We start from the raw sequence: 21,988 nt of genomic DNA, 5'->3' as shown, positions 1-21,988 counted from the left end.
TGCTATAAACAGAAAAAAGATTGACGAGATGCTTTATATAGAGAAGTAAAATGGTATATCCTTGCGGTATATTCTAGGATTAATGGAGTCAGAATTTATTGATTGTTTGACCTAAAGAGACCGACAACTTTTCACTAGTTCGATGGAGATGGATTTTTACTAATTATTAAATTTCTAAAAGCATAGAAGTAATGATTTGTTGCTTGTTATTAGAATGGTATAATACCCAGGTTATTCCCTCTGTAACAAATATTATTTGATTGTCCACCTCTGATTCTTGGAGTTTCTTTATTTAGTCAAATGTCCAGCGAATCAGCGCAGTTTCATTCATGTTTGCTAAATTTGCAATGGGGTATAAATTTATTACCTTATAGCTTAAGTTGTTTTATTATCACCTTCCTTACTCCTAATAATGCATGCATAGCATAGGGTTTGCTGGTCATAGCATTTAGTTAAAAGCCAACCAATGCAAAGGTGGTCACAGTACCCTCCTATATATGGTTTTGAGTATATTCCGTTTCATTGAGCGCGTTATGACATTATATTATATAGAAACTGCTTAATTAAAATCAGACCATATAAACGGAACCTATTCAATTTCAAAACAAATGTGGGCCAGGCCCCCATTTTTCTTCAAAAAAAAAAAATCAGACCAAATAAGGTGCTCTTGCAGTGCTCTGATGGTCGTCCGACTAATTGTACTGAAGTGATATATTTACTAATTTTAAGAGTCTTATTATTGAAAACATTATATGGTAAATCAGTATCACACAGATAACCTTAACAAATCACTAGCTAATTTCTAACTTTTGTTCTTGAGGTTCATTATTTACACAGAATTAATTATATTTTGAACATTCATTAAGGAAATAAAAAAGTTTCATTCATCTTAGGTCAGTTTAGCATTGTAACAGCATTGATTTAGTCAGATGATATATATACTAAGTACTGTCCATGAGGTCACGCATTGACACGAATGAGATCACCTCAACAGTAACTATTTACAAAATATCCCAAATCAGTTCAAATGAAGACTAAATATAAAAATAATAACATTGTTTTTGTTGGACATACAAAAAAATTGCGGATCAAATTTTATGTAATTTGAATATTGTTTGATATTGCTCAAAAATTGAATTTGTTTTTAACGGGAAAATATATTCGAATCTGAATTATTATTTTAATTTATAGATGTAATAATAGATCATACGGATGAAACCTACATCGTTGAAATTCAGATTTAAATTCTATTAATGTTAAGTGTTAATAGCGTTAAGTTAATAGATCGGACAATCAAAAAAGGAATTTTCTTTTCCGTATTATATACGACTAAGGAGTTCTGTCACTATTGCTGTGAAATTACCATTGAGTCTTGGCCACATCTAGCGCGTTCAAACTTGGAGAGGCTGCTGTTGAGTCCCAACCATTGTACAAAACTTGAGCTTGTTCGGGAACGGGAAAGGAAATTTTTGAATGGCCAAAATACTATGTGTGGACTGATTTTCGCAAAGTCTGAGTGAATTTTTTTTTTTTCATATGCACAATAAATGGCCGAACAGACCCTAATTTTGTAAAGTGTAGGAAAATGAAGATAAAGGGAGTATTCCTACAATCTGATGCCTCAGTGCTGAAAACAGAGGAAGTGAAATGAGCAGGAGCGGAGTCACATGGAGACAGCAAATAACACTTGAATTTTTTTTTTTTTGAAAAAACTACGCTTATGTTGCTATATTTTTTAAAATTTATATATTGTACAAATATACATATATTATTCTAAAAAATTATTAAACTATGTTCCATCCTTAAATTTTCTGCTCCATCTGATTATTACTCTTTCAGTCTCCGCCAATGAAAAATAAGGTTATATATGGAAGTAAAACTGTCTCTATATTAAACAAGAGTGTTAAAAAAAAAGCTGGAAATTTTTCATAGTTTTATTTCAAGTGGCCGACAAACTTTCTCGGCCTCACAATGTGCATTCCATTTTACACATGATACTTCTACTAGACGCCCCCTCCTAACTTTTCTCTCCGAGGGTTAATTATTAAGTATGTTAATTAATTATTAATTATCCCACTTATTATATAATATACATGATCTTACATAGGTCGGTATTGTTAGTTTGAATACTGGAATCATATATAGAGGACTGAATGCGGGGATAATGATTTCATCCTGCACTAGCTTACAAAAGTAATATTAATTTCTTATGCCTTTTACCAGTTCAGTTGACATATGCGACTAAAATAAAGACAGGAATTAATGTAGCATTTGCCAGACGACGGTCTCCATTGGTGATTCTAAATTTCCAGTGGTTCCTAGTGATGACAATTATGTATGTAAAAGTAATTATAAGAATTAATAACAGACCACCATATCAATTGTTGGTCAAAACTTCCTTCTCACAATGTTGACTAAATTGTAAATACTATGCATGAAAGTACCAGGCAGGTGCTGTTTAATTAGGTCTTTTTCAAAAAAAAAAGAAAAAAGAAAAAGAAAAAGTAAATTCGAACAAGGAAATTGATTTTGTATAGCTTGGTTGTTGAGGTACTAACAACACGTGATGCAATGTCATCAAAGGCGGACTCAGAAATTAAGTTAGAGTAAGAAAATGAGTTAGGCTATAATGAATTTGATTCAGTAGTAGGCAAATTTGTTGATCGGAAATAAACAATAGTTCAAAAATATATGGGCTAATTAAAATTATATTTTACAATTTAGAAGTAAACAACCTTCTATCTCTGAATCTTACTGGTCCGCCTCCGAATATTATTGATAGAAAATTGAGAGTAAAGCTAATATACACTTAAGTGTACCGTACACTTAACTTTATGACCGTCAGATTTCTTTAAAAGTCGTGTAGATTGTTTAAAAGTCGTAGTAGCACGACTTTTAAAGAAATCTGATGGCCCTAAGGTTAAGTGTACAGTACACTTGGTACACTTAAGTGTATATTAGCTTTACTCGAAAATTGATATTAGCATAATTTCGTTGGCTTCATAAATTTTTGATAAATTATTTTTGTATTCAATATTCTACATTTCTTTTCTGCGTAAAAAATATTCTACATTTAATATGTAAGTTGTTCATAATTAAATTTAGTATTATTTATATTTAGTATGTAAATATTCATTTTTTCATAAGAAAGTTCCATTTAAACTCTTTACCGAATAAAAAAAATGTAGGGCATTCAAAGTATTTGGTACTACTAAAATATATATATAAACAATTTTACTTTTTTTGGAAAAATAATATAAACTCATTTGTAATGCGTACAAAGGATACATCTATCATTGCTTGGGAAAAAATATAACAATTTGTGCAGGTAAAAAATGAATTTACTAAGTAAATTGAATACATTCTGCCGATTAATCACCTAATACTTATAAGGGACAACTAGATTAATATATGCAACATTTCATGCAATATACATTTTAAAATAATGAGATCAATGATTGTATAAATTTCTGACATGTTTATCTTATGGTATATACTTTGTAGTTTCATTTGTGTGTTTAATTAGAAAAATTCAAAATTTTGCATGTACACACATCACTTGTGAAGTAGATTAGTTTCAACAGTTTAGATTTTTCATCATCTTTTGACCGCTTGACTTTGTACTAAATGAGTTTGAAAAAATCTATTTCGCATGTACACACATCATTTGTGAAGTATATCAGTTTCAACGGTTTAGATTCGTGTTTGAAGCGAATCTAATAAACTTTAGAATTATGCTCATCAAACCTCTTAGTGAGCACAACACACGCTAACTTTGCTCAAAAACATTATACAAAAACAGTGAATCAAGTGAAGATCAGTGCTTTGAATCAAGGAACCAGTTTTTGTGCTCTTGCTTGATTTCATCATCCAGCTGAGAAGTGCTTTTGCTTTGTTCTCTGGCAGCTTTTTTTTTTCAGATTAAAAAACCACAAACAACCTAAATAATTTTTTTCCAAATAATGTTTCAGAAACTTTTAATTTAATTGAGAACCATGCCATGCGATTGAACTAGTCATATACAATGCTGCCTGGTTAATGGCTATATAATATTCCGATAATTCTAATAATGCGGTTAACTTATTTAAGTTTACGTTCAGTTCAGTAATACAAAATTAAAAATATCAAATATGTGTATGTTAACACAAGCGTTGGTTACTGACGAACGCCTCAAAGACTCCCAACGATAAAGGATAAGAAAAAAAATAAGTAATAAAGATATCCATCTTATTGTTTGGCTTCTCATGTACACAAAATTCTGTCTATAATTGTTTCACTTGTTTGATGTTATTTGTCTCGTTCTAAATCCGCACAAGTAAAACCAAATAACATGGATAACTGGAAAAAGTCTGGAAAAAAAAGAACTTTAAATGTAGCCCTATCGGTGGTTCATATTGCTTTCCTCTTTACAATTACTTCCACTGACCAGTGATTGGCGAGTAGGTTGGTCGTGCCACCTTAACACGTGGCAATTTGCACGATCCTGGATCCTTCCGACAATTATAACATCTAACCAACAAAAGTAATTGTACTCTTTCGCAAAAATACAATCTTATATTTTGCAGAACTCTACTCTATATTTCCTACATTTGTGAGTTGCGCTTGCGACTAACATATTTTTATAATTTTATTAGAGTAAGGCTACGGTGCTATGGGTTGCATAGAAGGCCTCTATGCAACGGTTCAATATTCAAGTTTCAAAATCTTAACGGTTGATCCGAACCGTTCAATATGATCTCCATATGAATATGTACTTGCAAATCAAATTTTATATTTTTTAGAATTTAGGATTTTAAAAACTCGAATATTAAACCGTTGCATAGAAGTCCTGTATGCAACCCATAGCATCGTAGCCTTACTCTTTCTATAAATAAAAAGCACCCAACATCAGTAAATAACAATTTGGACCTTTCATAAGTGAGATTCTTCTTTCTGTTTGTTTTCATTTTTTTTTCTAAACTAAATTGAGGTACGATCAAGCTGAGTATGCCTTCTGAGTGCTTCATATATGATTTCAAATTGAAACGTATGCGAATAATTTGCTCGTCTGTTGACTTGACTTGCGAAGTAACCAATTTTGTAGCACGATAATTTCCTACCATCCCCCAAGTAAAACAAGATAATTCCTTGTTTTTGGGGCTCTAGAGAAATCTAAAGAGACAGGTCCACCATATTTTTCTTCTAGGAGGCTGTTTTCACGGCATAGGATTTGGATCTAGTGGTCTCTAAATCAATGTCACTTCCGCAATATTCGGTGCCTGAGATTTTCTTTTCCTCTCTATTCTTGCTACTGAGGAAAACATCAAAAGCAATACCAATACCATCCCTTGGTTCTGGGTCCTCTTACTGGTTTCTATATCATTTCATGCGCAAATGAGTCCTGCTCCCCGCCTCTCCCACGGATACCATCATAAATTGTCGGTGAACTATTTACTCTTTCCATGTGAAAAACTGATATTAACGCCATTACGCCAGCATTCATTCACCAATGACGCGGTGCTACAAGGTGTACGTGGCAAGTATTTTGGGCTTTCCTACCTAGCTACCTGCTAGTTTAATTGACGCAAACACTTCTATTTGAGATGTGGGTTCTACAAACACGAGTGTTGGTTATTTACTGCTTCTGCGATGCTACTTTTAATATCATGAACGACTCATAACAACAACAAAATAAATTACATCATTATTCAATTTCAGCAAATACTAATAATGCAAAATACCGTAATATCATCAGCTTGAATGATATAAAAAAAATGAGAAAAACACGGATGAAGTCGGCATTTATACTGCAATGCGAGATTTCTACGTTTGGATGCTACTTGGTAGTATTTTGAATTTTTAAATGCTACAAATAAAAATTTCAGCATAAACATAGGCAAGAATCAAGAACTATCTGACCAAAGGGTGATCATCGGATGGAAGTTGCAGACAGACAATACTGAGTTCAAAACCAACGTATTCTAAGAATTAACTGTAGCTGCACAAACTAGTTTCATAGCAAAATCTTAACCAGTACCTAACCTAATTTATATTCACTCGCAGGTCGTTAGGATGCCATGATACAGATTGGGTCAAGGCCACAGCCAAAATCAGAACTTCTCTAAATGCATCAAATAATTTGACTTGATAGTAGTAGATGCAGCATCTTATTTATATCAAGCACACGAAATTATATAAATTTCAGATCTAATATCAGTTTCTAAGACTTAACTACAAAAGAAGATGTCCATGGCTGCATTAAACAACAATCTACTTATATATAAAAAAAAATAGAAATGAAAACATAAACAATTATCCTACCTGAGGGTGGTAACAAATAGAGTTGCACAGTACTGCAAAGTTTTTAAATCTATTCTCCAAGGATGCACCATAAGAAAGAACAAAATCGCAATCATTTGAAAATAATTCAGTTACTACCGAAAATAGGTTACAACCATAAAACCCAACAACTTAATGTACATTGTTTCATAACAGCAGGAATTTTCTTTTTTCGGAAAATAAATATGGTGTAACTACATGTTATGAGAGCTTGTTACATGTAGTCTGCCTTCCAAATTCTTCCAAATATTGCCAAGCACTGGCTTGGGAGTAAATACCAGATAGCTTTTGTCTCTCTGCGAATACAATGCATTTTCAGTAAGAGAACTTATATTTCCATTATTACCAAACTCCACCAAATATTGTGTATGCACATAAAATCCATTTGTCAAAACCAAGGAACATCAACTCCAAAAAATAAAAAATGCTCAATCTTTCCCCATAAAAACTAAATTGTCAATCTATGAATTGCAACCAGGCCAAAGCCAGGATATAGTCTAGGGTAGGACAAATTCAAGGCTAATTAAAAAAAAATACTTTTACAAGCATATATTGACAAATATTACGGACCAGGGATGGCAAGTGCCCCATCCTGGGAAAACATGGCTTCACTCCTGATTGCTTCGTAAAAACTAGATTTTTCTCAGATTATTTTGGTTCAATAGTTACTAACAGCTTAGGGGGAAAAATAAAATCTAATTCTTTTTTACAAATGAGAACAAGGCAGATGAATGGCTATAAATGATAAATATGCACAATCATATATAACTGTGTGCTACATTTGAAACATGATATAAAACATGGACCAATTAAATTTCTCTCAACCTATCTGTTTCTTAGTATAAAATAAGGACCGGAACCTCCCTCCACTTTTTTGTACAAAATTTTATATTGATAGGTTCATACCAATAAGGTCTCAAACCAGCATGGCATACTTCTCAGTTATTACTAAAACCAGGAAGCACAATTGGAAAAAGACCAAACTAATCACCCACAAAATAAATGCATTGTCGACATTTCAAAAAAGAAATTATCAACCTTTTGCAAAGACAGATGCAGCTCTGAGAGGGATGTAATTTGAATAAAGCAACAGAAATGTTCCCTGAAGTTTAACGATTCTCATTTTTGTCCTTAAATTCACAAATGATGTCAATGTTCCATTGTGGTGTTTGAAGATTCTAATCAGTATTATTTTGGTCGCTACAGTTCTCTTTCAGGATGTCACATCAGAAACAAATTCCATGTCCAACATTTATCAAATTTGTAGCTCGTTTCTTGAAAAAACTGAAATGAAGTAATTGTTTTTGGGCTTCAAATTTTGAAATATTAATGCACAAGTGAAGTTGTGGTCTTATGGAAACTTGTAGCACCAAAACACAGAGCCTACTCTTTTTCTTGATTATGATCATCCATTTTTTTTTGATGTAGGACATTCTAGGACCAAAATCATATAAAACAGTCTAATTCCAATCCACAAAAAAAAAAAAAAAAAAAAAAAAGCCTTCCAAGGACAAGAATGAGAAACTTTCAACTTCAGGAGCCAAAGAAGGAAACAAATGGTGTATTAAATACCATTGGTGCAATTTTCTCAACAAAAAAAAACAAGGACCTACAACCCCACACTGCCCAGAAATAATTTACCTCGAAAGGGATGTCAACCCACAGGATGTCTAACTAAGAAAGATACTAGAAGAACTTGGATTTCTTGGCTGCGGGCTTGAGTATTTGAAAAGAGCACATGAGCGTTTCGTCTACACTCATCATGGCACCGGCATTGTCGAACTCACCGCAGTAATTTGGGGCCGAAAATATTGTGACAAGCTGTCTATTAGCAAAGAACTCATAACCATCCTCAACCACCTAATGCCCATCAAAATAAAAAAAATATATATATTATTTGATATTTTACCAAGATCTCGCTGAACTAGTGATGACAGTGTTGGATCTCGCTTGTATGAATCAGACTTGTATGTGTTGGGTATTGGATTAGTCTCAATGAAATTTCTTTCTTTAGGGGCTTTTTGTAGACATTTGTGCTGAATAATTGAGGTTTTACATTCAGACATAAATTAATTGAAGGATTGCATATTACCCATATGTAATACTGATACCAACTTGAACAGATTAGACGCAATACTAGCCATGTACTTGATCATAATTACTCGCAAAATGAAATCAACCAGCCAAAATATAAAATATAATAACATAAACCAGCCAAAAACAACTGAAATATTGCGTTGACAGCAATTATTTCTGCATCACTAAGTTTGATACGGTCAATCCCCGTACAGGAGATCAGTGGGTCTTGCTCACTCCTAAAACCACAAGGAAATAATCCATATAACTTTCTTAAAAAGGTAACTATCCTAGGAGGGCTAGTTTCAGACAATAATTGGTCATGTAGTTTCATGCCAGTCACAGGGTTTACCCCTCTCTGCCAATACATGGCTCCACCGCTGGCCAATGACCATACAACTTTAGAAATGTAATGGATACCAAATAAAGGAAACATCTCCCAATTATTCAACAGATATAAAAAATTCCCTTTATGCATGGAGAAATAGCAAGGAGGCTATAAGGATATCTAGAAAAATGAGGATTAAAGCTACGAACAATATTTGTTTCTCATTTTAGTAAAATAAATAAAAAATTTAATGGGATCTACATTCTTATCCACAACACTGTGACTTTGCAGACATGTAAGATACTTGAGATTTTGCTCAATAAATTGTTAATTTGAACCAAACCCTATTATTCTGGGTTGGAAATTTTTTAAGTCCACCCACCTAACCCATCTAATAATCTACATGCGGGTTTTGCAGGTCGTATGGGTTAAATGGGTTGTAATATTGATTGAACTCTCTGAATTTTAATTGTATATTTAACAAATAAGTAGCATAAAGATAGTTAAAGAGTATTAGTAAATGGATAAAATCATACTGGTTATTTTATTTAATTAGCAAAGATAGCAATCCTAATACAACTTAATAGTAGAGACTAAATCACAACATATAACATTCATAAAGCAAATAAAAAAATAATTTGATACAACGACTAAAATAAAGCAAATAAAAAAATAATTTGATAGCAATGACTAAAATTTGCAGTTCAACTTCTACTCTAATATCTCAATTCTCTTCCAAAACTTGAATTTCAATCAAAGTCTATGCCAAGATGAGCAATATTTTGTCATTAATTAATTTCATGTATGGGTAATTCAGTTTTTATAATAAAAGATACAAATAGTTCTGAGAAATATGGTATAATATTGAAAACAGATGGGTTGGCTTAAGATGGATTTTTTATGGTCAAATTTACAACACAACAAACTAATGGAGTAGTCAAAGTTAACCCGTACCCAACCCGATAACATCCCAACACGGTAAAAAACAAATTGGATTGGATGAGTTGAATATATTAAATAGGTTGCAACATTTTTTTGTACAGCCCTTCATAAAATTGCTAAGTATACAACATTTCAAGACATCTGCAATAATACTTGGCATGTCTAATATTTGCCATCATAACCACCCACTTTTTAAGATATCCTGGAGGAAAAACAAACCAGGTTAAAAAATTTACTGAAGTTGAACAATGTGTTTTCTCCTCACATCTAAAAAACCCATTCCAAAAAGTTAAAATCAAAAGAGAGAAATCACACAACAACTTTGCTGGTCCAGAAGATAAGAGTGTTCACGAGGACCAATTTTCTTAAGTTGATAAAAATTGAGCGAGTAATTTGATCATGTTTTTTGTCTGACATAAGAAAATTCAGGGAGTAATTATCTGCAAAAAGTATATAGAGGGGTAAATAAGTCTTCTAGATCTTACCTGATGAGCACGGCATATCAAATCCAAGTCATGCTTCTGGAGAAACTCAGTGACCTTATCAGGCCCAAATGTAAATGATACACCTCGATCATTCATCCCCCAACCCTGAACCTCACTGCTTGGATCTGACCACAGAAGATCACACAGCAAACCCTGGTCAGGAACGTCTGTTGGCCTCGATAGATTCCTTATCTGGTCCAAGTTTGTCAGGTCAGGTGATAACCCACCATGCATGCACAACACCTTGTCATCAATAAGTGCCGCAACTGGGAGGCAGTTAAAGCAATCGGTGAATACCTATTAAAAAGCATGCAGTAGAAATTAGTTGATGTGCTGACATAAGATTTCAGGGCAAACTGCTTGCATTGATGTAGCATACCATCAAAGTAGGATGCCCAAGTTCTACTCCTTTAACATAAAAGTACTAAACAAACTCAGTATCACATTGGGCATATTCAATCATCCAAACCACAAGGGGTTGTTAAGGAACTGAATTACTCAATGAATATCTCACAATAGATTTCTTCACATTATAAAAAAATATATATATACATATTGTAGTATTAATCATATTTTCTTGCAATTAATAATATTTTCTTGCATAGAATCAGTAAAGGCTGCAGTTTCAAAGTCTAAAAAAGTTCCACTATTCTAAAAGTTTAAGCTTCAGCAGCACACGAAATAATTCAATTTTCATATACTACAATGATGATGATCGCCTTTGTCACTTAAGGTAAAACATAAAATCCGGACATATTTTACCTGATGACGGAAAAATTAATTTTGCAAATGCATTGTCTGTTATCAGCAAGAATCAATTTCTGACTTACATAAGCACTACTGGCAGTGTATGTGTGTGTGGGGGTGGGGGTGTCGCATAATTTTCTCACATCAGGGTCAACAAAACTATTTTTCTCTTCCTCTTTTCCGACTAATTTTGTCTTATTTTATCTAAGACCCCAATTACTTATGAAATATTAGAGTTCTGAAAAGATGACTGATGGTGATTTGGGGTTGGGAAATACAAGACCTTCCAGAGCTTGACATTGAAGCGGCGCTTGCACTCATCATAGAAACCATAGATGCGGTTGATGGAGGCACACTCATGGTTGCCACGCAGGAGGAAGAAGTTTTCAGGGTACTTGATCTTGTACGCCAACAGCAGACACACTGTCTCTAGCGACTGTTTCCCCCTGTCAACATAGTCACCAAGGAACAGGTAATTTGCATCTGGTGGAAACCCCCCATATTCAAACAGCCGCAGCAGATCCGAGTACTGCCCGTGGATATCACCTGTTTGAGATAAATACAGTTAGGTGCATGGAAAATACAGTGCAACAAGCAGGACATTCATTGAGTTTCTAGTAATTGTCTAGTGACTTATCACAAGAATGATACCAAGCATTTCTCAGTGTTTACCGAAGTCAATCATGGTATGCACTTGCCGAGACTGCTTTCAGCTTAAAATTGGGTGTTATACAGTTAAAAAATGACAAGCTTTCAGCTTCCTTTTATTATGTCATATGACCACATATTGGGCCTAACAAAATGACTGTCCTAAATCAATATTTCTTCTATTTTTCCCTTTTGACCTCTAGTCTAATTTCTCTGAACCGGAAAAGCAAATAGACATTACTGAGAACTGGAAGAAGTAATTGTCCAATGGAAATGGTAATCAAGTGGAGAGTCAAAATAAACACATTTCAATAGCAAAAAACATTAGTCTACCAGGCAATTCTTGTCCAATGGAAAGGACCTTTCAAAACTGATTAATAATGACTTTCTTTTTCAAATTAGGATCACTTCTCAGTGGCTTTTCAAAAGGAGGGATAAACAAACTCTAATCAAACAAAATGTATTCAGAACCAGCATTAATAGGGAACAGTCAGGTACTGTCAAAGTACTTTTAAGAAGGGAGATTCAATTATGGTTGAATACTGGCTTACAACCATTTTTGTTTTTATATGGTCATTTATAGTATTTTTCTGGGAAAAACCAACTCCAATAAAAAAAAATGTATTCAGAACCAGCATTAAATAGGGAACTATGGTCAGGTCCTGTCAAAGTACTTTTAAGAAGGGAGATTCAATTATGGTTGAATACTGGCTTACAACCATTTTTGTTTTTTTATGGTCATTTATAGTGTTTTTCTGGGAAAATAGCAGTAGGCTGCATCAGATTTGATACAAAGTCAACTGGCTTACAACTCAAATCTGAGTTGACAACTTCTAAAAGATGGCCCTGGTTTTATCTTTGGAAAAAAAAATTTGTCTACAGGACTGAAAACCAGGGGCTATTGAAGATCATTTGTCTTACTTGCACACTAACCACTTTAGTAAGCTCCTTCAGATAATAATTGCATTCTGGAGGTTTACACGAGGATTCTTGAGCAAATAAGAAATTTTAAGAATATTGTATTTTTACTATTGTTGAGAAAAGGGAAATTTCTTTGATGCGTCAAAAAGGCGAGTTTTATAGTAATATGCAGGAAATTTCAATTGAAGACTGATCATTGCAAGCACATTTTTTTTGGCAGTTGAGCAATGGAAGGAATAAATGTGTGCATCTCATACAGCAACAAAAGATCAAGTTCAATTAATTGATTGCAGAAAGCTATGAGCATCTCCTTTTAGCATGAAAACTAAGATATGGCACCAAATCTTTTGGGCCTAGATAATTATTGTATATTTGAGGTTTTGAGCACAATCTCAGCCCAAAATCAATTGTACATTAATTCACAAATGATGATGGTGAGTTAAATGCTCACATGCTCAGCTAGCCTAATACTAATGAAAAAAACAATTATGAAAGAACTACAGGTGTGGAATCATACAAAATCACTTTCAACTAAGAAACTGAGCAGATCACCTTAATACTTAGCATAGTACATGAACTGTATGACCAAGGAAACATAAACATGCACACCATGAAAGGCTATACTACAGGTGATGCAAACTTAAACCAATGTACTCAAGTCAAACATTTGAATTTAGAATAATTGAAATTAAGAGGACCAAATTTTAGTCACGATGATTGGATCAAAATACACTCAAAATGCACCAACAAAGCTGCCTATACAAAAGTAACAGAATTGTATCCAAGGTTATGAATAGTGAACTGCTACAAAGACCTACCTCTAGTAAACATATAGAATCACCAAAATGATGATGTAATACTTCTATATACAACTCTGTAAATAAGCCCTTCTTTTTTTTCAATTCCCATTACTGAAGTCTAAAATGTATTAGCAAACAAGAAAACCTCTGAATCAAAAGAAGAGAGGGGAAGGAGGCCTTGCCCTTGAAACAAACTCTAAACAACATACCACCTGTAAAATCCAAAACTAGGGCAAATCGAGATCGAATCCCAAATTAAAGAGAAATTAGAGGAAAGGTTCCGTTGAATTACCGCAGATCTTGATTGGTGCCTCCAGCTCGAGCAAATTGGGTTGTTGCAAGAAGATCTCCTTAGACACAGCGCAAAGCTGCTTGATCTCAGACTCTGACAGCTGGGCTTGCTTTCCAGGCCTCCCATTTCTGACTTCTAAGAGTCTCCTTATTATATCATCTAACATCCCTGGATCCATCTCTCCGCCCTCCTTTCTCTTTGAAATTTTTGCCAGCCGAAAGATCAGAACTTTCTCAAAATATACCTTTCTCCGCCGCAAACTCTTCTCCGAAGATGTGATTAGAACTTCTAAATCAGTAAAACCCGATCAAAGGGTTTTAGATCCTTTTTTTTCTATTTTTTCTCCTGTTTCTCTATTCTCGATTGATTTAAGAGGTAGAGAGAAAGGGAAGGAGAGATTCGTCTCTTCTCCTTTCTTCCACAAACCCAAAACGGGAGTGCGACGAAAGGAAAGGCAGACCTTTTATGACTCCTTTTTATCGCAAGAAGTTTTCTCACCGTAGAATTTAACATTAGTTTACGAAATTGGACATGTCTGCATGTTAAAGGAAGTTTTAGTTAAATAGATACTTGTCGAAGTACGTAAACTTTGGATTAGTGAATGAAACTTTGTATTTTTAAATGTATCTTGTCCAGATTTGGGGAGAGGAACCCTTTTTAGTTTCTGAAATTAATATTTCTTTCTGCTAAGCAACAGGGAGTGCCGAGTGCGTATCCTCTGAGATATCTCAACTTTTGCGTGACCGACGTGTCCGGTGCCTATTCGGGGGTGATGTAGCCATGTATGGGTCAGTTTTATGTGTGCTTTGCGATTCGTGCAGAACGTATTTAAACGGTTGAAATTTTCCATTAAGTCACGCAAAGTTTGAGATATCTCAGAGGATACGAATTCAGCACCAGGTGACCGGATGAGCGGTTCGGCTCCTTTCCATATGTACAGAATTCACCGATGCACCCAAGTAATAGCCGTCTATTTAACATCGGTCGGGTCAGATTGATTTTGATACTTTTTATCTTCAATCGGACAAAACTGGCAGATTAGGGCAGACCTTGATGCGCGAGTGCGTATCCTTTTATATATCTCAACTTTTGCGTGACCGACGTGTCCGGTGCCTATTCGGTGATAGCGCGTGGGCCTGTATTATTTTTGCTTTGAGATTCGTGTAGAACTTATTTAACGGTTCAAATTTTCCATAAAGTCACGCAAAGTTTGAGATATCTCAGAGGATACGCGCCAGGGTGACGCGATCACTAGAGAGAGAAGGGACAAAAAAAAAAGATGGGGAATACTTACTGGCTACAACTGGAGCTTGAATTATTTCCTGTGTTGATTTAAAATATAGGAAACCCTATCTTATGATGATTTAAGAAAGAAAAAGGTCGTTAATTTGTTGGATTGCAAGATGTCATGATTTGACCCGACGGACCGGTATGCATTTGATTAGTCTGTACGGATTAAAAAAATTTGACTTATTTATAAACAAGTCGGAGCAGATGACGTTCTATTTAGACACCACCCAATCCGTTTACCAATAATTCTACCTAGCTAGGAGTGAAAACGCAGCGAATTCAGAGAATCAGAGCGGATAATGCTAATATCACATCTACATCCGTCTTTCAATGAGCAGATACAAATACATATACGAATACAGATACAGATAATAAACAGACATCAAAATTTAAAGTCGAATCTACTTTAAACGGATATAGAGCAAATAATCTACGAATACGGATTCGAATACAGATACCAAACAAATAATTGTCGGATAATTGAGTTATACACTTTAAGATACAAATAAAAGTATGATAAATAAAAACTTCTAATTAACTAATAAAAAATAATATAAAAGACAAAAGAGTGACTTGTTGTTGTCTTAAAACAAGAGATAAAAACAATTTAACAGAAGCTAAAAGCAGACTACAGTCACGAGCTAAAATCTTCAATGAAGAAGAATAAAGTGAAGAAATGAAGGTAAAAATGAAATAAAATAGCGTTATTGGAAATTGGATCACTAGCGAAAAAAAAAAATTGGAAATCATATTATATTATCATTTATCTCACAATCAAGACTGAAATGAATATGGAATAATTATATAACAACTTCTATCCGGAGCAGTAAAGTCGGAGCCGGTTGGGAGCAATTTCAGATCCGGATACATCCGGATATCTGCTCCATTTACACCTTCATAAAATTATCCGTATCTGCCATTATTCACCATATGCAAAAAATATATATGTATTTGTATCCGCAATTATTTGTATTTGTTTAATCTGGATTCGAATAATCTCCGGATACAAAATGAATATGAAGCAGATTAACTATATCTGTTTACATCCCTAATTCTACCTCATTTTTTAATCTAAATATTGATATTGTTGGATTGTGTCATAATCTACTTGTCTGTTTGACTAGATTTGCAAAACATGTATTTGTTGAATTTTACAGTTTCTTATCTTGAGATATTGTGCAGGTTCAAGACGAATATAAATTGCAAAACATACAACAAGAATTGATGATCAATTGCTATACTTATAAAGGATAAGTCATGAAGAACCTAGCAGAAGACATAGAAGCATCATCTCAATATTAGGTATAGATATCTATAAAATTGGTAAAGTATGCTTAGAATGTGTCAATTTAAGGCTAACCATTGTAACGGTTTATGAGGCATTATAATGATTTAACTCATATACAAGCAATCAAGTTAATATGTTGGGCAACGATTTAATTCAATCCTAACCGTTGTGCAACGATTTAAATCAAGTTGGCACCTCAAATTTCCAGAGCAAATCGTTATGGCCACCATTGTGACGGTTGACAAGTGCTAGGGTTTTTCAGTGTAGCGAAAGAAAAATGAAAGATATTTCAAGTTTGGTGTCTCTCTCTATATCTCAAAAGATGACGCTGAACCTTGGAGTATTTAACCCACTTGCAACTCCCACTTTAGAGCAAGCTTTTTGCGCCTTACAGCTACTAACACTCTCTGTAGATTACCGTCTAGAAATAACTGAGGAAAACCACCAAAAATGGTAAGTTCTGGAGGATGGAATAAGTGAGGAAATAAGATATCCAATTACTAATTATACAACCACTGAAAAATTATCAAACCTCTGAAAAGTTTTGTGAACCAAATATCTTCACTAACTGTACTAGAAAAATTGGAAGAAGCCTTAAAATACAAGAACTGGGTAAGAGCAATGAAATCAGAAATGAATGCATTAGAGAAGAATGGAACGTGAAAATTGGTAACATTATCAGAAGGGAAGAAAACAGTCGGGTGCAAATGGGTGTATACTATAAAATATAATACAGAGGGGAAAATTGAGAGATACAAAGCAATATTAGTTGCAAAATCAATTCGACGTTAAATTATTACATGGTGATTTGATGGAGGAAACTTTTTCACTTGTCACAAAATTAAATTATGTTTGAGTTCTTCTATCTCTTGCAGCGAACTTAGATTGGCTACTAAATCAATTCGACGTTAAAATGCATTCTTACATGGTGATTTGATGGAGGAAATTTACATGGACATCCCATTAGGATATTGGTACCCAGAGATGACTATGAAAGCATGTAAGTTGGAGAAGGAGTTATATAGGTTGAAGCAATCACCAAGAGGATGGTTCGGTCAATTATGTCAGGCAATGAAAGGTTTTGGGTACACCCAAAGTGAATCAGCCCATACGATGTTCTTCAAGAAATGTCGATGTAAAATAGTTGTTTTAATAATTTATGTTGACGATATGATTATTACATAAGATGGTCATGTGGAAATTAAAGAACTAGAAGCAAGGTAGTCAAGAGAATTTGAAATGAAGAATTTGTGTGGTTTGAAATATTTTCTTGGAATCAAAGAGTCCCGTAATAAGGATGGTATTTTTCTCTTTCAAAGAAAGTATACATTTGACTTTCTAGCTAAAGTTAGGATGTTAGATTGTAAACCAGCTGACACACCTATGGTCCAAAACTTAAAAATTGGATATAGACCCAAATGAAACAACTGAGAAGAGAGAAAGGTAATAGAAGTTGGTGGGTATGTTAATTTATTTATCTCATACTAGATTTGACATAGCTTATGCAGTGAGTGTTGTTAGTCGGTTTATGCATTCTCCAAACGAAGAGGACATGGAGGTAGTAATGAGAATTCTGAGGTACCTAAAGGGTGCGCCTAGAAGAGGTACATATTTTCGGAAAAACCAACACATGGAGATAATAGGTTACAGTGACGCGGACGGGCCGGATGTGCAGTCGATTGAAGATCCACTGCATGATATTTTACCTTTGTAGGATAAAACTTGATAACTTGGAAGAGTAAAAAAACACAATGTTGTAGCACTCTCTAGTACCGAGGCTGAGTTCGGAGGAATGGCAGACATTTGTGTACTATTGTGGTTAAGAAAACTGCTAATAGAACCGGGTTTCAAATCAAGTACCAAAATGAAACTTTTTTGTGATAATAAAGCTGCGATAGATATATCTCATAATGTAGTACATCATGACAAGACAAAACATATTGAGGTTGATAGGCATTTCATCAAGGAGAAATTGGACTCTAAGATCATTTCAACACCATTCGTAAGATCACACGAACAGTTGGCACATATACTCACAAAGGCAGTATTAAGCAAGGCATTCAATGAAGTTCTTTCTAAATTAGATATAGCAGATATCTACGTATGAGCTTGAAGGAGGGTGTTGAAGTTACAAACTAATACGCCACATCAGACCCATAAGGAAATGAAGAAAGAAATCAACATATTGTTTGGTTAATATACGACTGGACTACATCTTCTTTATTTCTTTTATTCATCGTATATGGTTGGTGTGTAATTTACTTCCAAGTTTAGATTGATTATGATTCGTTTCTTAGATAAGAGAGGTGAGATGTGCGCCTCTATAATGGAAATAAATATTCTCTATACAGAGAGATAACTATGTAAGAAAAATAATTTGAATGATATAAAAGAAAGGGAGGAAGATTTGAGAGAGTGTGGTATTATTTGTGTCTTTGATTATCTGAAATTTGATATATTTTTTCGCTAGATAGTTACTTTTTTGGATTTCTCTCTTCTTCTTTTTTTTCCCCTTTTTTTTCTATCTTCTTTAATATCTCAGTTTGGGATCGGAGCACAACACTTATTGGAGTTCAAATAATTTTATTTCATAAATATATTTTTTAATAAATTTTTGAAACGGAACTAAAATGAAAATAATTGATTTTTTTTCTCAAATTAACGATTTAAAGTACACATAATGAATGAAAAAATAATTTTATTTGAGTAAATATGACATTTATAATCTTAAAAATGCACTTATAATCAATGAATTTTCAGCGGAGTAAAACTATTTCAATCAAACTTGTTTCACTATCTTTCGGACGTAACAGATTTAAACGAGTTGGTACCGACCAATACCAATTGTATTGAGAGGCCACCATCCAATCATTAATTTTGGTGAAGTCAATGCCAAGTATTAAATTATAGGTCTCAAGGTCAGATTCTATGAGAGAGACCCAAGAAGAACGAAAATCAACCATATAAACTTTGCACACCTGACACCGCATTTACCAATATACAAGATTTTCCACTTTGATTGAAAAATCAGGCGGAACAAATTTTCCAGTCTACCAGATTGATACCATTTTGATTTTTCCCTTAGCTTTCAAGTTTGTAAGAAAAAACAGTACACGACAAGGACATGTTCGGTAGATGAGGTTTTCATGGATTTTTTTTTTTTGAAAAGTCTGGTAGCAGCTACCAGATAGGTTTTCATGGATTTTCAAAGGTCAAATTAATTTGTGGATATTTGAGTATTCGGTACATAGTTATATTTTCTAATTCAATTTTTAAAAGGTTACTTTTTTTTTTCTTTCAATGGTGAATACCTATGGAAAAAAAAAATTAGGTCAGAAGTACGGTTTTTTTTCTCTGTCAAGTTGCATTATTAATTTTATTAAATTTACCATTCAAATTGGACCACTCTCAAAGAAACAAATTTAATCAAAATTTTAAGTCCTAGCCGAGCACAATTATGTAAACAAAGCCTCAATTTAAATCAATTTTGTATCAGCTAATATCATCTGGGCATTTATGTCTAAATTGAGAGTCCAATCAGATCCTTAGACAAAAAAATAAAATAAAAGAGCCAAATAATAAAAAAAACAATGATTAAGCTTATTAAATTTATTAATTTGATAATTTTCACAATTTCTTAAATTGTGATTAAGCTAATAGTTTAAAATACATTAATAAAAGAATTGAAACACAGAACTAAAATTAACTTCAAATAGCACTACAGTAATACAATAATAATTAATAAAACACTGAACTAAAAATAATTAAACAAAATGGAATTTAAAAGTACAAGAAATTTCAATTAAACAAAACTTAATAACAAGTTTTTCATATATTTGCCGAATACCTATATTCCAAAATTTTGCCTGGATTAAATAACTTTGATTTTGACAAATTGAAATTCCTATTCACATATTAAAAATTTCTCATTCTCATATTAAAAATTTCATATTAAAGCCGGCAGAGCTACTATTTCTCTTAGGGAATTGAGTGAGTCTATGGTACTATGCATATCACGGGTTGTTACCGTGCTACAGCTCTATATTCGAGTTTTCAAATTCTAACGGTCAATCCGAACCGTTCATCTTGTTCTCCATATTAATATGTGTTTGGAGACCAAATTTTAGATTTTTTTTTAATTTTTTTACTATTTTTTTAGATATTTAGAAAATCACTTGATCTGAAAATTCTGGACCATCCAAAAACAGTGATTTTTTTAAAAATTTACCGAACCGGTTGTCAAATTTTAAATCTACCCAAACCGGTTAACCGTTAACCGGACCAAATTTCCGGTTAACGGTTAACCGGACCCTTTAAAAGAGTCCGGTTAACCGTTAATCGGAAATTTGGTTTGGGTCCGGTTAGTGGTTAACCGGATTCGTTGGTTCGCTTAACTGTTAACCGAACCCGATTTTTTTTTTTTTAAAACAAAAAATTTTAAATATTTTTTTTCTATTGAAAATATACATGAAAATTCGTATTTAGATTTATCAAATTTACACCAAAAAAATTTGTAAATCAAATATGAAATTTAAAATTATAGAAAAATACACATACACATACACATACACATACACATACACATACACATACACATACACATACACATACACATATACATATACATATACATATACAAAAAATTGGTAACCGTATATTATTTATGTATATGTATATGTATATGTGTATGTGTATGTGTATTTTTCTATAATTTATACATATACATATACAAAAAATTGGTAACCGTATATTATTTATGTATATGTATATGTATATGTGTATGTGTATGTGTATTTTTCTATAATTTTAAATTTCATATTTGATTTACAAAATTTTTTGGTGTAAATTTGATAAATCTAAATACGAATTTTCATGTATATTTTCAATAGAAAAATAAAAAAATTTAAAATTTTCTGTTTTAAAAAAAGGTAAAAAAAAAAAAAAATTGGTAACCGTATATTATTTATGTATATGTATATGTATATGTGTATGTGTATGTGTATGTGTAGGTGTATGTGTATGTGTATTTTTCTATAATTTTAAATTTCATATTTGATTTACAAATTTTTTTTGTGTAAATTTGATAAATCTAAATACGAATTTTCATGTATATTTTCAATAGAAAAAAAAAAAAATCGGGTTCGGTTAACGGTTAAGCGAACCAACGAATCCGGTTAACCACTAACCGGACCCAAACCAAATTTCCGGTTAACGGTTAACCGGACTCTTTTAAAGGGTCCGGCTAACCGTTAACCGGAAATTTGGTCCGGTTAACGGTTAACCGGTTTGGGTAGATTTAAAATTTGACAACCGGTTCGGTTAATTTTTAAAATTCAATTTATATTTTGGATAAAAATAAAAAAATCGGGCATTTACACCTGAGTTTTACTCTTTTCATAGATAAAAAATTATATCTGATCCTTACAAATGTCTCACGAAGTTCATGTATTAAGTTGTTGATCGGCATATATATAAATTTGTCACTCACTATATGTTCAATATGAGATCTGAACAAGATAAGAGATACATGCGCATATGAGACATGATGAATCACCGTAAAGCATATTTCCCTATTGAGAAGGGTCCGCTTGTTTTAGTAGCTCCGCCTTCTCCGTTTTATAATTAAGTCGGAAAGAGAGAGTAAGGGTAAAACAGGAATTTAAGAAGCTCAGCTCTCAAAAATTTAATTTGTGACCTCAGTGTAGTACTACCCTTCAAAAAAATCATCTACTATTTAAAAAAATCCCAGTACCTTTTCTATTTAAAAATACTCAACCACCATTTGAGAAAATAAATAAAACACTTTGGATCTGAAAAAAAAATCGGTTCCAAAGTTTGGATCCGAATTTTTTT

At 33.1% G+C, this 21,988-nt stretch overlaps 1 protein-coding gene across 1 annotated transcript; it reads right to left on the bottom strand.

The window, feature by feature from the left end:
* Positions 1-6,375: 6,375 nt before the first annotated feature.
* Positions 6,376-14,122, bottom strand: LOC144543967 (serine/threonine-protein phosphatase PP1). The gene is made up of 5 exons (XM_078292412.1): positions 13,558-14,122; positions 11,180-11,442; positions 10,150-10,446; positions 7,960-8,178; positions 6,376-6,614 (listed from the first exon to the last, which is right to left on the bottom strand). The coding sequence occupies exons 1-4, from the start codon at positions 13,733-13,735 to the stop codon at positions 8,005-8,007; spliced, it is 912 nt and encodes a 303-aa protein (XP_078148538.1). The 5' UTR covers positions 13,736-14,122; the 3' UTR covers positions 6,376-6,614; positions 7,960-8,004.
* Positions 14,123-21,988: the final 7,866 nt, after the last annotated feature.

This window comes from Carex rostrata, chromosome 25 (genome assembly GCF_964058835.1).
Source record: "Carex rostrata chromosome 25, lpCarRost1.2, whole genome shotgun sequence".
NCBI classification, from domain to species: domain Eukaryota; kingdom Viridiplantae; phylum Streptophyta; class Magnoliopsida; order Poales; family Cyperaceae; genus Carex; species Carex rostrata.
This window is presented reverse-complemented; position numbering and strand designations above follow the sequence as displayed.